This window comes from Typopeltis vanoorti, chromosome 12 (genome assembly GCF_054136105.1).
Source record: "Typopeltis vanoorti isolate ZY-2024b chromosome 12, IOZ_Tvanoo_1.0, whole genome shotgun sequence".
NCBI classification, from domain to species: Eukaryota; Metazoa; Arthropoda; class Arachnida; order Uropygi; family Thelyphonidae; genus Typopeltis; species Typopeltis vanoorti.
Genome location: NC_143560.1, coordinates 1,308,642 through 1,326,113, shown reverse-complemented (window position 1 = coordinate 1,326,113; position 17,472 = coordinate 1,308,642). Strand labels below are relative to the sequence as shown.

Genomic DNA, 17,472 nt, shown 5'->3' with positions numbered 1-17,472 from the left:
CATAGACATAAACTGTGAAAATAGGTAGGGACATTAAAAACTTATACAATGAGTAAAATATTTCAGTCACTCATGCAGAATTGTTAGTGAAGATGGCAAATTAAATACGGAAAGAGATAACTGAATAAGTAAAGCTGGAATGGTTGAGGCAAGATGAAAAGATTTAGATGGAATAACAGAGAAATTAGACAAAACACTAAAATAGCAGTATACACAAGGCAGTGCTGTTCAAACTAATTTTAATTTCTAGATCTGAGAGTTGGGCTAGAAATAAAGAAGTGACAAAGACTCGAGATTACAGCTATGAGAGTTCCGAGGAAAATGATGGGAGTGAAAAGATGACATCAATGGTAGAAACATATTAAAAAATGAAGACAGTAAGAAGGAACCTAACATTGTCAGCATTCAGAAATGTGGAGAGCACAGCTTATCTCTACCACCTTAGATAGAGAACCAGGACGTCCTCTTAATTTATCTATACTTTTAGTCTGGTTTGTTTTGGAATTAGGTTTGGTTTAAATATAGTCAATTACACCTGTTATTTTTAAATAGTTTGCAATTTTTATGTTTATATCTTTTTCATATGTGATCATACATCCCAGGTAGTTAAATGAATTCACCTGTTCTAAGATCTTGTTAATTCTCATAGACAGGTTTATATGTTGGTTATGCATTATTAAATCACTTAAGGAATTGTACAACGCAAACACGAATATAAATTAAATTACACGGATAAATATTTCCGATATTTCGGCAACGTCACGTTGCCATCTTCAAAAGGAACTTACAAAAAAAGGCACGTGCATGTAGCCATTACAACACAGTCACTGAGAATGAAGAGATGAAGCTATTGTTCTCCTAAAAGTCCTGATGGGTCCCTCTAGTGGGCTAAGTAGGTGTTCTTGGCTGTTGGGCTGAAGGTCTGATGATATAAGACTCCCAAATTTGGGGCAGTAGCATACAACCAAATTTGTTGAGGTTTGGAGAGTTTCTTAGGACTGAGGCTGATTCCATAAATAATCTTTAGAATTTGTATTTGCTATGGTGTATTATTATAGCTTTCTTCCACCGTATTATGTGGCGTGTATCCAGAGCATGGTCTGCAAGACCAGAATGGCTGTACTTATGAAAACAGATGTAGTCCTTGTGTTCAGAAATTCTGATATTCGCTATCCTGCCTGTTTGGCCAAAGTAAGACAGTTTACAATTGCAAGGGACCTGGTATATGGACTCCCAAAATACATAAAGAAAATGTGCCATTACATCCCATAGTGGATGACATTGATTCTCTCACATACAAATTAGCTAAACATTTGGCCAAAGAACTCACATAGAATACTGGCACCACACACACACCACCACACATAAAAGACCCAGCCCACTTCAAAGCCAGCACAGAAAACCTTACACTCCAACATACTAACATAATGGTCAGCTTTGACGTCTCCTCCTTATTCACAAATGTCCCACACAAGGAAACTAGAGCTAATCCAAGCTAAATTTTCTCTAGATATCTCAGCCCTATTTCAGTTCACAATGAACGCAGGCTATTTCGTTTGGCAAGGAAAATTATACAAACAAATAGAGGGGACAGTCATGGGTTCACCACTCCCCCACCCAATTTCTTTATGGAGACCTTTGAAGAAAAAGCCTTAGCCTCTGCCCCACAAAAACAACCATATGGCTTTGCCACGTTGATGACATGTTTGCTATTTGGCCACATGGCTCTGAAACACTCCTCTCCTTTTTAACACACTTAAACAACCAACCCCAGAATCAAGTCACCCTGGAAAAAGAGTAAAACAACAGCCTCCCTTTCCTAGACACACAAATCATCTGCCAGCCTGATGGAACCTTGGTTTTCTCAGTTTATAGAAAACCCACCCATACAGGCAGATACATTCACCAACAATCCCCCCCCCCACACACACACACAACAATATGGAGTGGTGAAAACACTATACAACAGGGCTAAACTAATCTGTTCTAACGACATGGCCCTAAACACTGAACTAAATCACATCCTCAACACTTTCTCAGCCAATAGCTACTCCCCCCCCCCAAAAAAAATCCAAAAAATATTAAAACCTACAAACCACAGCCCCCCCCCCCCCCTCCACAACAAGGATTACTCTAAATCCATCACCATTCCCTACATCCGAGGCACCTCGGAAAAAATTACCAAAATCTTGAAAAAACATGACCTGTCCTCCTGTTACAGGCCATACAGAAAATTGGCATCCCTTATCCGCTCCACGAAAGACCAACCACTTCCCCTAGACCATAGGTTCCCAAAGTGGGCAGTACCGCCCCTCAGTGGGCGCTGAAGCGTTCTAGGGGATGCTATAGTGGGATTAGAAGCATTTGGGGATGTTCAGTCGGTCTAGGGGTCGGTGGCGCTTTGTAAAAGAAATTAATAATATATATTTAAAAATTAATTATTTTCCATTTTATTAATAATATTAATAAAATGGAAAATGGAAGAAATTAATAATATATATTTAAAAATTAATTATTTTCGTGATTCTGCGATTAGATAATTATTTAAAATTTAAATATTGCATTTTAATTCATTTTATGCCTGTTTTACACGATCAATTTTTTTTATCAATTTTCCATTTCAATTATTTAATCATTTGAAAATTTACCATGTCAAATAGAAATAGATGTCAATTTTCTATGTCAATGAGAAAACAGAGCAAGTATGTGTGTGTATAATAGGTTATGTTTACAGTGGCAAATATATTCGTTATAATTCATTTCAAAATATATATAAAACATATAAAACCACTTTTCTAATTGATTTGTACAAAAATAAACCCAATTTTATATAATTTAATATTACAAGTAAAAATAATAATGGCAAGAAAGAAATAATATCGTAAATTTTATATAGCCTAGTAGTACTAACTTATATTGGTAACTAGAGGGAAAAAACAAAGCAAATATTATTTGAAACTTATTATACTGTTTTCTGTGGTTATGTTTTGTAGCTTTGTTGTTTATATCTTGTGTAATTATTTAATTTATTAATTATTATTTATAATTATTTGGACAATGTCGTGGTCGAACGAACAAAATGCGCTTGCGTGCAAAATAAAAAATTGAACGTGTCATACAGGATATTTTAACTTCTATTTTTTATATACTTAAAAAATTTATTAATTTTTTGCTATTGTAAAAATTGATCGTGCTATGCATGCTTTAGTCTATCCATGCAGCAGACGAGTCTTAACTAGTAGTATGTCAGTCAACTATTACGTAGGTAATTCACTCAATTCAGCATGTTTTGACGGGAATATGGGTGCTTGCAGTGACTTGTTCAAAGCACGAGTACAATGGTATTGCAAACAAGTCAACGCATGTAAGTCGATTCGGGCTAGATTTCAAATCTATAAATACCAGTGGTTCAGGAATAAGTTTCATTATTTTTTGGGTGCTTTGCCAACAATCATCAGTCGAAAGTGTGATAGATAAGTGGAGTCATACAAAGTGTAAATTAAATCTTTTATTTTGTGGATATTTTTGCAAATTTTATTACTTCATTATGTCTGAATATAAGAAGAAATGTCGACAATACAGTATTGTGTATTTGAAATATGGTTTTATTCAGTCTCTTACGAACCAATTATTACCCATGTGCTTATTTGCCAAAAAGTGTTTTCAAATGAAGCAATGAAGCCTTCTAGGCTACAAGAGCATTTGACTAAAATGCATGCTGACAAAAAGGATAAAGATTTGTCCTATTTTCAAGTACTAGAAGAAAAATATTTTAAACGTTTAACTATATCAAAACTTTTTACGTTGTCCACTAAACAAGATAATGACGGATGACAAGCTTCTTATAATATTTCATTATTAATCAATCTTGCCGGCAATAAAAGAAGTAATAAACACCGTGTTTCATAAGCCAGCATCAGATATCATCAGAAAAATTCCTTTGGGCAATAATTCAGTGCAAAGAAGAATCGATGAAATGGCTGAAGACGTTGAAAAATCATTGTGCGATTATTTGAAGACATGCCAATTTTCCATTCAACTCAATGAATCAACTCTCCCAAATAACGAACCACTACTCTTATCATACGTACGATTCATAAAAGAAGAAAAAGCTTGTCAAGAATTATTATTTGCTAAAAACTTGGAAGCAGATACAAAGGTAAAATCTATGTTTAATATCATGAATAAGTTTTTTCAAGAGAAAGACATTCCTATTCATAATATTTTGTCTGTTGCTACTGATGGTGCTCCAGCAATGACAGGGCGCCACAAGGGTTTCATAGCGCATTTGAAACAAGCAGTACCAAATGTACTCGCTATACATTGTGTTCTTCATCATCAACATTTGGTTGCAAAAAATTTAAGTGAATGCCTGCACACGTCACTCCATTACGTTATTAGAGTAGTCAATAAGATTAGAAGCAATTCATTGAGTGACAGATAGTTTAGCCAACTTTGTAGTGAAAACGATGAAGATTTCAATCGTTTGCTGCTTCACACAGAAGTTCACTGGCTTTTAAAGGGTATTTGTCTGAATCGATTTTACAATTTGTTTGATTCAGTACTAGAGTCCCTAGTACACAGAGACGACGGATTGCAGGTCAACCTGATTACATCCAAAAATGACATTGCTTATTTGACAGACCTCTATAAAATATTTAATGAAGTCAATCTACAACTACAAGGTGATGAATTGAATTTAATTAAAACAAAAAACGTTATTGCTGCTTTTGTAGGGAAACTTCTTCTGTTCAAGTAGAATATGGGCTGAGGGGAATATAGCCACTTTTCAAATTTATCAGCAGTGTCTCTCAAAAAGGAAGATTTATAACATACTGCCAACAATTGGAGGTTCTCCATGCTGATTTCAATGAGCGATTCAAGGATATTCTAAACAAGAATATACCAAATTGGGTTCTAGATCCTTTCTCACATGTAAGCACAGCAGGATCATCAAATTTAGAAGTGGAACTCATAGAACTCACAACAAATGAAGAACTAAAAATAAAATTCAAAATTGGATACCAAGAGTTCTGACTTCAAAAATCAATACGGACACTGTACCCTGGATATTGGGAAATAGTGCAGAAATTTTTAATTGCATTTCCATCTTCTAATTTGGCAGAGCGTGGGTTTAGTGCTGTAGTGAATTTACTATCTAAGAAAAGGAACCGATTGCATATAACTAAGCGTGGCGATTTACGACTGTTTTTAACAAAAGTTGAACCCGATATTAACAAACTTTTAAAAATGCACCAAGCTCATCCTTCACATTAATTTGTTATTTTTTCTTTGTATTTTTACTTTGTAAGTTCGAAATAAACCATCTAATACATTTGATGGTGTTTAAATTATTACAGTAAGATTCTTACTAATGCAGTGCAATCTCTTAATATATATTCCGAATTTTCATATTTAAACCACTGTATGAAACTTCACATTAATTTGTTATTTTTGCTTTGTATTTTTACTTTATAAGTTAGCAATAAACTATTTTGTAATATATTTAATGTTGTTTTAATTATTAGAGTAAGATTCTTACTAATGCAATCTCTTAATTGTATTCCACATTTTCATATTTAAACCATTGTATGAAACTGTGCATAATGTTATTCGAGCATACATTTTACAATCTTTACATATGGGCTACTTTTCACCAAAATCGGTATAGTAATAACTGTGTTCAAGATGAAGCAGATATTGGCCACTTCTTTTTAAAAATTTAACAGAATAAGCAGTAATGTATCATTAGTTGCTATTTACGTCAAAAATATCAAACAGCTTGAACGTGGAAAACTGTTATAATGGGGGGGGGGGTTACAAAATTTATGTCATTCAAAGTGGCCGATGGCCCGAAAAAGTTTGGGAACCTATGCCTTAAACCTACCTGGTGTATACCAGGTCCCTTGCAGCTGTAAACTGTCTTACTTTCGCCAAACAGGCAGGACAGCGAATATCAGAATTTCTGAAAACAAGGACTACATCCGTTTTCACAAGTACAGCCATTCTGGTCTTGCAGACCATGCTCAGGATACATGCCACAGAATATGGTGGAAGAAAGCTACAATAATACACCGTAGCAAATACATTTCGAAAGACTATTTATGGAATCAGCCTCATCCCTAAGAAACTCTCCACACCTCAACAAATTTGGTTGTATGCTACTGCCCCAAATTTGGGAGGCTTACATCAGCAGACCTTCAGCACAATGGCCAAGAACACCTACTTAGCCCACTAGAGGGCCCCATCAGGACTTTTAGGAGAACAATAGCTTCATATCTTCATTCTCAGTTACTGTGTTGTAGTACCTACGTGCCTTTTTTTGTAAGTTCCTTTTGAAGATGGCAATGTGACGTTGCCGAAATATTGGAAATATTTATTAAAGTGTAATTTAATTTATATTTGTATCTACGTTGTTCAATTCCTTAAGTGATTTAATAATGCATAACCAATGTATAAGATTGTCTACCAGAATTAACATTATCCACGGAGATGCGATCGCACGGAAGGCCCCCGCCAATACGGTAAAATGAAGTTGTCTAGACAATTAAATCGTCTAACTTTCCTAAAATGCTGCAGGGATAATCAGGTAATCCTGAACTGTGTAAAATTCAAGCACCTTTTTGTTTTGTTTCACAAAAAGCTCTCCGTATATATAACCGCACGAGCTACACGTTGCCTCGCGAACAAATCACCACCACGCGGTTTCTCTCAGCGGACATTAACGAAGCTATTTTTACCTTCGAAGTTGAGCTTTCGTCCAGCACACAAAGAATTTGAAAAAATACAAGGATGACAAATGAAAAAATTCAAAAAATTAAAAAAGAACTCTACCGTCAATCTAAAACTTCATACCAACACCGTAATCAACCTTTTTTCCATCACCCTGAAACCTGAAGCACTCAACATGCTTTCAAGTGGCCACAACTTGGCCATTGCTCCCAGAAAAATACTTAGTGAGGATATTATGATCCAGATCGAACGCGGAATCCGCCACCTTCCACATCAAATAGCCAACAGTGTAAGACTGGATGTAGCTTGTGTTCTCTTCAAAGCAAGACCACCTAAAACCAACATATCCAAGAAGGAATATAAAGCTCTGCAGGAAATGAGGAATAATAAAGAATTAGTTATCACCAAAGCGGATAAGGGAAATGCAACTGTAGTACTTAACCAAAAGGACTACACAGGTAAGCTTAATGCTCTTCTATTAGAAGGGGCTACTTACCTCCCTTTCGAATACAATCCCACCAACTCACAAATTAGAAAACTTCACAGACTCCTCAGAAGAGTAACTTCCTGGCCTGTAGAAGTTACAAACAGATTAAAGCCATTTAACTTTATACCCCCCCCTATTTACGGACTCCCAAAAATACATAGAGAAAATGTGCCATTACGTCCCATAGTGGATGGCACTGATTCCCCCACATACAAATTAGCTAAACATTTGGCCAAAGAACTCGCACACTATACTGGCAACACACCATCACACATAAAAAACTCGGCCCACTTCAAAGCCAGCATAGAAAACCTCACACTCCAACATACTGACATAATGGTCAGCTTTGACATCTCCTCCTTATTCACAAATGTCCCACTCAAAGAAACTTTAGAGCTAATCCAAGCAAAATTTTCTCGCGATATCTCAGCCCTATTTCAGTTCACAATGAACGCAGGCTATTTCGTTTGGCAAGGAAAATTCTACAAATAAATAGAGGGGACAGGCATGGGTTCACCACTCCCCCACCCAATTTCTTTATGGAGACCTTTGAAGAAAAAGCCTTAGCCTCTGCCCCACAAAAAACCAACCATATGGCTTTGCTACATTGATGATGTGTTTGCTATTTGGTCACATGGCTCTGATACACTCCTCTCCTTCTTAACACACTTAAACAACCAACACCCCAGAATCAAGTTCACCCTGGAAAAAAAGTAAAACAACAGCCTCCCTTTCCTAGACACACTAGTCACCCGCCAGCCTGATGGAACCTTGGTTTTCTCAGTTTACAGAAAACCCACCCATACAGGTAGATACATTCACCAATAATCCCACTATACAACAGGGCTAAACTTATCTGTTTTAACAACATGGCCCTAAACACTGAACTAAATCACTTCCTCAACACTTTCTCAGCCAATGGCTATCCCCCCCCCCAAAAAAAAAATCCAAAAAATATTAAAACCTACAAACCACAGCCTCCCTTCACAACAAGGATTACTCTAAAACCATCACCATTCCCTACTTCCGAGGCACCTCAGAAAAAATTACCAAAATCTTAAAAAAAAAAAACATGACCTGTCCTCCTGTTACAGGCCATACAGAAAATTGGCATCCCTTATCCGCTCCACGAAAGACCAACCACTTCCCCTAGACCATAGGTTCCCAAAGTGGGCAGTACCGCCCCTCAGTGGGCGCTGAAGCGTTCTAGGGGATGCTATAGTGGGATTAGAAGACTTCACAAAAGACCAATCACTTCCCCCTAGACCTACCTGGTGTTTACTAAGTCCATTGCAGCTGTAAACTGTCTTACTTTCACCAAACAGGCAGGACAGCAAATATCAGAATTTCTGAACACAAGGACTACATCTGTTTTCACAAGTACAGCCATTCTGGTCTTGCAGACCATGCTCTGGATACATGCCACAGAATAAGGTGGAAGAAAGTTACAACAATACACCGTAGCAAATACAAATTCGAAACACTATTTATGGAATCAACCTCAGCCCTAAGAAACTCTCCAAACCTCAACAAATTTGGTTGTATGCGACTGCCCCAAATTTGAGAGGCTTACATCAGCAGAACTTCAGCCCAACGGCCAAGAACACCTACTTAACCCGCTAGAGGGCACCATCAGGACTTTTAGGAGAACAATAGCTTCATCTCTTCATTCTCAGTTATTGTGTTGCAATGCCTACGTGCACGTGCCTTTTTTTGTAAGTTTCTTTTGAAGATGGCAACGTGATGTTGCCGAAATATCGGAAATATTTATTAAAGTGTAAATTAATTTATATTCGTATCTTGTTCAATTCCTTAAGATCTTGCTATCTATTACTATTTTAGTTCTTGCTGGATCTTATCCTTTAAAGGCCATAGTTTTTGATTTTTCTGTTGATATTATCATACCATAATCTTTGGCTATCTCATTTAGATCTAAAATAGCTGTCTGTAAGTTATCTTTAGAATTTGAAATTATTATTTGGTCGTTAGCAAAAACGAGACTGTTTAAGTTTACTGTAGGAGAAAGTTTAATTACTTGATGTAAATTTTTATTCCATTTTATTATTATTTCACTTAAGTAGATATTAAAAACAGTTACTGAGAGGGGACATCCCTGTCGGACCCCTTTAAATCTCTCGTGTATGATAGCTTGTCATTTAATCTTATATGTATTTGATTATTTTCATATATACTTGTGATAGCTTTTAGGATATTATTTGGTATTTGTCTTTCTTTTAATATGTTAAATAATATGTTTCTTTTAACTTCGTCAAATGCTTTTTCAAAGTCAATAAATGCAATATGTGTTTCTAAATTGTATTCTCTTCTTTTCTCTATTATTAATTTGGCAAAAGGCCAGGTCTATACATGATCGTCCTTTTCTAAATCCATGCTGTACTTCTAAAATAAAGTTTTTGGAATATTGCATTAGTTTGTTATTTAAGATTCTGCTATATATTTTGTAACAGGAATTTAGTATACTGATACCTCTATAGTTTTTAGGGTCATCTCTATTACCTTTTTTAAAGATAGGAATCACAATTGCTTTTTTCCATTCTATTGGGGGGGGGGGGTTACCAGTTGTAGAAAGACTGCTATTATTTTATTTAGGAGTCTTTCTTTGAATTTGTTCCTGAGTATTTATATAGTTCTGAACCTAGCTTATCTTCTCCAGGTGATTTTCCATTTCTTGTTTCTTTCAGGCTGATTTCTAATTCTTCTTTAGTTATTTCCTTTTCATTAATTGTTTGCCAGTTGTCTTTTTTAAAATATTTATCTGTCCACAATTCTATGTAGTAATTTAGAAATTCTTCTAATTTCAATTCAGTGTTTAATTTTATGTTTTCTTTAGTATCTGCATTCAAGTGTTTCAAAATCTTATATACATCAGGTCTTATTTTATATAAATCATGTTCTAAATTAGAAACAAATTTGTTCCATAATTCTCTATGTCTTTTTCTGACTTGTCTTTTAGATATGGCTCTTATTCTTTTATATTCTATTTCATCTTCTAATCTTTTGCTGCTTAACCAATTGTGATAGGCTTCTTTTTTTCTTTTTGATTATTTCTTTGATTGTATCATCCAGATCTTCAGTTTTTTCCTTTTATTGAATTTTTTGGTCTTTTCTAAGCTTTCATTTGCTGCTGCATTTAGTATCATTTTTATATTAAGCCATTCTATTTCTATTTCTTCATTTTGTTTTATTTTATCTAGATATTGATTGATTCTTTGTTCATATAGCCATTGTACATTTGTGTCATTCAATAGTCTAGTTTTATAAACAAATGTTTCAATTTTTCTTTCTGTTCTTGTTACTTGTAACCATTTAAGTCAGAATCTTAATTTTATTTTAACAAGGAAGTGGTCACTGCTTATTTCATCATATCCTCTGTGAACTCTAACATCTAACGAAAACTTTGATGTCTTTTCATTTAATATAAAATAATCTAATATTGATTTCCATCCTCTTGCTGCCCAAGTATATTTATGTATGTCTTTATGTTTATAGAAGGAATTCATTATTTTTAGGTTATTATAAACTACAAAGTCAATCAATTTTTTACCATTCCTGTTTAAAGTATGTTCTCCATGTATTACTATATTATTATTAATTTTCGTGTTTTCAATTCTTGCATTTAGGTCTCCTGCTAAAATTACGTAATCATTTTTATTCATTATATTGTATATGTTTTGTAGCTGATTATAAAAATCAATATTATCCTGTTCTCTTCCTTCTTCTGGGGCATATAAACCAATTATTGTTAAATAGCCTCTATCTATTTTTATTATAGCTTCGATTATTCTTTCATTCCATAATTTATAATGTTTTAACTGTTTTGAAAGGGAGTTATGAATCCAAATCATGACTCCTGCTTGTGCTCTTTGGTCTCTGTCAACTCCACTGTATATCACATTAAAATTTTCGGTTCTCATAGTTCCTTTTAATTTCTTGTTTGTTTCAGTGATTACTGCTATTTTAAATTTTTTTTCATTTAATAGTTGGTCTAATTCTATTTCTTTATATGCTATTCCTCTTACATTCCAGTTTGCTATGTGTATTATATTTTGTTGTTTCCATTTTTGTTTTACCTTTTCCATAGGTTCAATCCGATTATCTTTTTCTGTCTGCTTACAAGTAGAATTATGTTCTCCATGTCAGGGGACTAGCCTGACGATAGAATAGTTCAGTGGTAGGGCTGCTACTTTAAGACTTGTGAACTAGCCTTCTTCCGAATTTAAACCCATCGGAGGAATAGGGTATATTGAAAGGGGAAAGAGTAGATTATAGAATTATAGTAATATCCTGAACATTCCTTGAGGATACCTACCAAGAAACTGATAATGATGATAAACAGTTCAGAGATAATGGAAATATAACCAGAATTAGTCTGTATTTAAGTTTTGTAGATCTGAAAAAGACAAAAAAGCAAATGGGTAATCATGCAGTCTATATTTATGCCAGCAGTTAGAATTGAAGTAGGAAGATGGCTTGGTGTAAAATCAGGTAACAGACAAGGGTGTATACTGTCTCCACTGTTATTCTTCATCTACAGAAATCCCATTATGCAGGGAAATGGCATTAAATCTAATATTAAAACTGGAGATATTCAAATGAGTTCTTTAGTTTCTTTCAATGTTGTTATATTCCTAATTTAATCCAGTACAAGGCTTTAAGATCCTTGAACTAAATTGAAAAACTGCTGAAACAAATTTTTAGTATGATCAGAAATAAAAAAAAAAAAAAACTACCAAAATAAGCAGAAACAATAAAACACATCACTTGCTTTCTCAATGGAAAATCTAAAAAACAAATAAAATATATAACCTATTTAGGCAAAATTTGTAGTGAAGATGACAAAGTAAATATGGAAACACACAACAAAATAAGCAAAGCTGGTATGGAATAAGAGAGAAACTAACTTGCTACATATAGGACAGTGTTAAAACAACTGATCAGAGACTCAAAATCATACATATGAGAAAATTAGGGGAGGGAACAGATAGCAAGAATGTCAGAATTATAAGAAGAATGAAGATATTAGGAAGAACTTGACACTGATGGCATTTAAGGATGTCTAAGCAGAGTTAATACCAAGTGGTATGTTCACTTAAACAAAATGGGAGAGAAGCAAAGCAGATATTTAATGCCAGGAAAAAAAAAAGATATAGAGGAAAACAAGATCCAGTTGGAGTTGAGGCAGTTTTAGAAGTTAGGAGACTGAAATGCAGGGTATGACAAACATCCAAGTAATGGAGAAAAAAACTGTTGGTAGGAAGTTAGTAATAACGTAAACTTAATCATGTAGTACTATCATCATTATCACAGTATCCTATACATACCCACTCTTCAGGATACATATCAGGAATTTTATGACAACACACACATGCATATACAAGAGGTTTCTTACTTCAGTTTCACCAGGTCCACACTGAAGAACTGTCTCACGCACAAGCTGAAGAGTTTCCACCACTCGGTTTTCAAACAGCAATGGCTATGACAAATAAAATATAAAAAAAAAATAATAAGAAATATTATATACTGCAACAAATATATATATACTATATAATAGAATAGAATTAAATACTGTGATGATCAGAAGGTGCATAGAGTTACATCAAAAGTTATTTCTCTTATTGTGGAATCACCATACAAAATTCATTACCCAGACCTGTTTCGACCTTTATAATAAAGATCAAACTGGTCTGGGTAGTGACTCTTTCCATAATGCATAGCAGTATACACTTCAGAAAGGTAGTCGACTCAGAAGTGAAATTAAACTCGCCAAGAAGTTATATTCTTGTTTAATCCTTTATCCAATGGTAAGCAAACAAAAGTTTGTCTGAGAAGTATCTCCATGACCAGGATGCTTGTATATCAAGGCTGAACACTTAGCGGGCTTTGCATTATGGTAAAGCACACTACCTTTCAGAAGTGTATGCTGCTATGCATTATGGAAAGAGTCACTACCCAGATCAGTTTGGCCTATATTATAAAGGTCGAAACAGGTCTGGGTAATGAATATTTTATGATGATTCAACGATAAGAGAAATGTCTGAGGAGAACATAACAAAATCGTGTTTTCCTGAGAACAAGATTAAAGATCTTAGCAATGATGTAAAGATGCAGAAAAGGAGGATGAAAGAGATGATTTTCTTAATCAGTACTAATGGTCTAGCAAGTAACGAGTAATAATAATAATATTATTATTATCCAGGCCTGCATGGAGTCAAAAGACTCATCGTCAGAGGTCGTTCTTAGGAAACACAAAGTTTATCATACCACTCCTTCAACTCATTGACCGTTCTTGCTCAAACCACTCTCTCAGGCAATGCATTCCATGATTCAACCACCCTCCATGCAAAGAAACCATTCCTCATCCTCATGCTCACAGCTTCCTTTTGCAACTTCCAGGGATGGCCCCTTTTCATCGCTTCTTCCCAACATTCCACCAAGCAAAAGAACTCCCCAATAATTCACCCTGTAACTGCCTCTCAACAGTTTAAAAGACTCGATCATATCACCTGTCCTTCTATCCACCAAACTCTGCAGTCCACATTCGCTCAGTCAATCATCATAACTGACATTGTACAGTCCTGAAACCATCTTTGTTATCCACTTCTGTGCCTTTACCCCAGTTAATTTATTCCCTTCAAATCCTGAGGACCAAAACTGAGAACAATAGTCTAAGTGTGGTCTGATCAGGGTTTTATACAACGGAATGATAACTCTTATCTCTGCAGGTCAGCGTCTTTTTCAGTATTGCAGCAATCCTCAGGGTTACCTTCACCACCTTTGCAATATGCTCCCTGAAAAAGAGATCTGGGGGTGATGATCGCTTGTCTCCCCTACTTTCTCCAGTACTGTTCCTCCAATCGAGAATGCATCCTCCTATCGATAGATCCCAAACCTCAATACATAACATTTTGCTGCATTAAACCAACACCCCCAGTCATTTGCACATCTGTCTAGTTTATTCAAATCCTCTTGTAGGGCTGTCACATCTGCACTATCACTGATAACCCTTCCCAGCTTCACATCATCTGCAAACAACTGAATATTCCCTTGCAATCCATTGACAATGTCATTGATATAAAGGTTAAACAATACAGGTCCCAGTACTGAGTCCCGTGAAACCCCACTGGTAACCTTCTGCTTCCTTGATATTGCTCCACCATACACAACTCTGATACCTATCAGACAGCCAATCCTGAATCCATTTGACTAACCCGACATTTAAACCCATGTGCTGCAGCTTAAATATCAGCTTATCATGTGGCACCCTGTCAAATGCCTTTGCAAAATCCCCCCAAAAAATTGCAGTATATGCCCTTCCCTCATCAACTGCTCTTGTCATTTTATTATAAAAGGCAATCATATTACTAAAGCAAGAGCACCTTAACAAATCCATGTTGATTCTCACAGATAACATTACCCTCATCTGCCCAATGCTGTATATAGTCTCTCACTAATTTCTCCAAGACCTTAATAACTACTGATGACACACAAACTGGCCTATAATTAGACACTTCCAGTCTGCTACTGCCCTTGTGCAGCAGCACTAGCTTACCTTCCTTCCATTCCTTGGGTACCTTTCCCACAGCCAGACTTTTATTGAAGAGCCAGGTCAACGGAGCTGTCAGTTCTTTAGAACATTCTCTCAAAACCTGTGGTGAAATACCATCCAGTCCCACAGCTTTACTGGTATCCAGAGTACTCAGTATGGAACACACTCTCCTCTTGCAACTCTAAACCCTGAACCTGCCTTATCCCTCTAGTATTAAAATCTTCTCCTGGATGAAATACTCTAATAAAGTGCTCATTGAATAACTCCACTATGTTCTCTGCATCAGTCACTCTATTCCCATTTTTATCCCAGAATGTCATTCTTCTACAATCATTTCTCCTCAATAATAGCAAGAGAACTGAAGCCAAAAAGAATACACAAACAAATAATCCAAACAAGCTGAATTTTTGTGAAGTTTTGGTTTTTGTTTCAGTTCGAAATAATTTTGATTTTAGTTCACTATTCCATGCAAAATGCTCACTCATAACTCAACTAAATAGTTTTCTTCTGCACTACAAATACTTCTCCCCTCCATATTCTTATGCATGGCAGTGATGAAAGCTGACTCCTCACAGCTTGTCATAATCATCTGCTTTGTAATTCCACATAATTCCTTCTTAACAGAAAATTCTGTATGTCTGGCAATCTCTCAGGTCAACACTACGTGATCGCTTTCTTCAAGTAGAGACAGCAAAACTAAATTGGTTACTTTTAAGTTCTCTGATGCAATGACCAGATCCAGCACTCTTAAACCACATGTTCCCTCCATTATATGCTGTCTTGGGTAATTATCTCTTAGCAGCTGTATAAATTCCATTGCTCTCCCTCCCTGTGACCATTCCACCATTCCAAATCTACAACTCCATAATTGAAATCCATCATAATAACTACTCAAACTTGGTCATCGTGCTAACTTCCCAATGGATGCATCTACAATCCCCATTATAACTCCCTAGATTATAGTAGCAACCAATTATATATTTCATCCTGTTGACTTCTATCTCATACCAAATAGCCTCAAATGAACTGTCCTCTGCATCACTCTCCAATTCCTTATGTACTTCTACTCTTGTTATATTGCTAGTTTCATGAAAAACTTCATTTCACTTCATCAGGAAATAACATGAATAAATTCAAAACTAGGAAACAAGCAATAACAGTTAACATTTCTAGTGAAAAATATTTGAAAATGTTTAAATAATAGAAAGCATGCATTTGCTGTTAAGCTGGCTGCTGGTTTGTGAGTTGCTGTAACATACTACTGGTAGATACAAGTATGTCATGATGGATTAAGGAAGACTAGCCGGCCTGGTTGGCCGAGTGGTTAGCGCATCCACTCGCCAGTCAAAAGGTTGCGGGTTCGAATCGAAGCATGGGCATAGATATTTGTGATTATTTGTGAAAATGCTAGTGGTGGTGAGGTGGTAGATGGCGTCAGTGTAGATGATGATAGCGTTGATAGTTGCGGTTCGTGAGTCTTTGGACTCCATGGAGGTGTCACGTAATAATAATAATAATAATACAGTCATCCCTTGTTTTTTGTTATACTGTAGAGCAGTGGTTCCTAAAAGTGGGTGGCACCGCCTCCTTGGGGGGTGATGGAATGATCGGGGGGGAGGATGGTAGTGATCTCATGAGCATGGGGGGGCATTGAATTGAAGTAAGGTGCGGTGAAAGCATAAAGGACAAAAATTAGGTGCTGAAAAAAATTTATCATCAAAAATTTTATAACTGTTGTATAACGTAAGTAAAGTTCTTCGCAATGGTTGCTTTAGTTTCCAAGGAAACGTACCAATTGGTGTTCAAGTCTGACGACAGGTCTTAACAAGTAAAGTGTTGGCAGGAGTGCATTTTCAAGTGATCAGGATTTTACAAGTCCAGTATGTATTGGCAGAAACATGTGCATATTATGACTTGTTCACTGTATAATACTATAAATACGTGAAGCATATGAAATAAGTTTTAGATTGTTTCTGGTGTGACAAGCAATCAGCAATTTCATGCAGTGTATAAAAATTTTAGTTCATATTTGATACCTAGTCAGTACCTTACTTACATGGATTACACACAGCAAATCATTGTTGTTCCAATAAAACAGCAGGTTTTACATGAGTATTTTTATACCTTTTCTTGTAAAAATAATTTGGTTTAGGTACGTGAAAAATTGTATTCTGGCAATTTCATAAATTTAACTTTCTTTTTTACAGATAATATCATGGCTGAACCCAAGAAAAAATGTAGACAATATAATATCAAATATTTGAAATACAGTTTTATTCAGTGGCCTACAAACAAAACATTACCAATATGAATGATTTGCCGAAAGGTTTTTTTCAAATGAATATATGAAGCCTTCAAAGACTAGAACATTTGACAAAAGTTCATTTTCAAGCGCTTAAAGATAAATTTTTGAAATAACCAACATTGGCAAGTATGTTTTAAGCAGCAGCAGCCAAACTAGATGATGATGGGTTGCATGCCTCTTATAACATTTCCTTACTGATTGCTAAATTGGGAAAACTGCATAATGTTGGTGAAGAACTAATCCTACCAGCTGTTAGTGAGGTCATACGCACTGTACTGCACAAGCCAGCCTCTGATATTATCAAGAAAATTCCTTTGAGTAATAATACAGCATAACGAAGAATTGACGAAATGGCTCAGGATGTTAAAGACTCATTGTGTG

At 35.5% G+C, this 17,472-nt stretch overlaps 1 protein-coding gene across 2 annotated transcripts in view; it reads right to left on the bottom strand.

The window, feature by feature from the left end:
• The window catches only part of Sec5 (exocyst complex component secretory 5), a 584,315-nt gene that overhangs the window by 174,230 nt on the left and 392,613 nt on the right, over window positions 1-17,472 (bottom strand). For both annotated transcript variants that reach the window (XM_090401446.1, XM_090401447.1), the window contains exon 17: window positions 12,630-12,713. In XM_090401446.1, coding sequence (XP_090257572.1) covers window positions 12,630-12,713 — 84 coding nt within the window. The remainder of the gene's footprint in view (window positions 1-12,629; window positions 12,714-17,472) is intronic.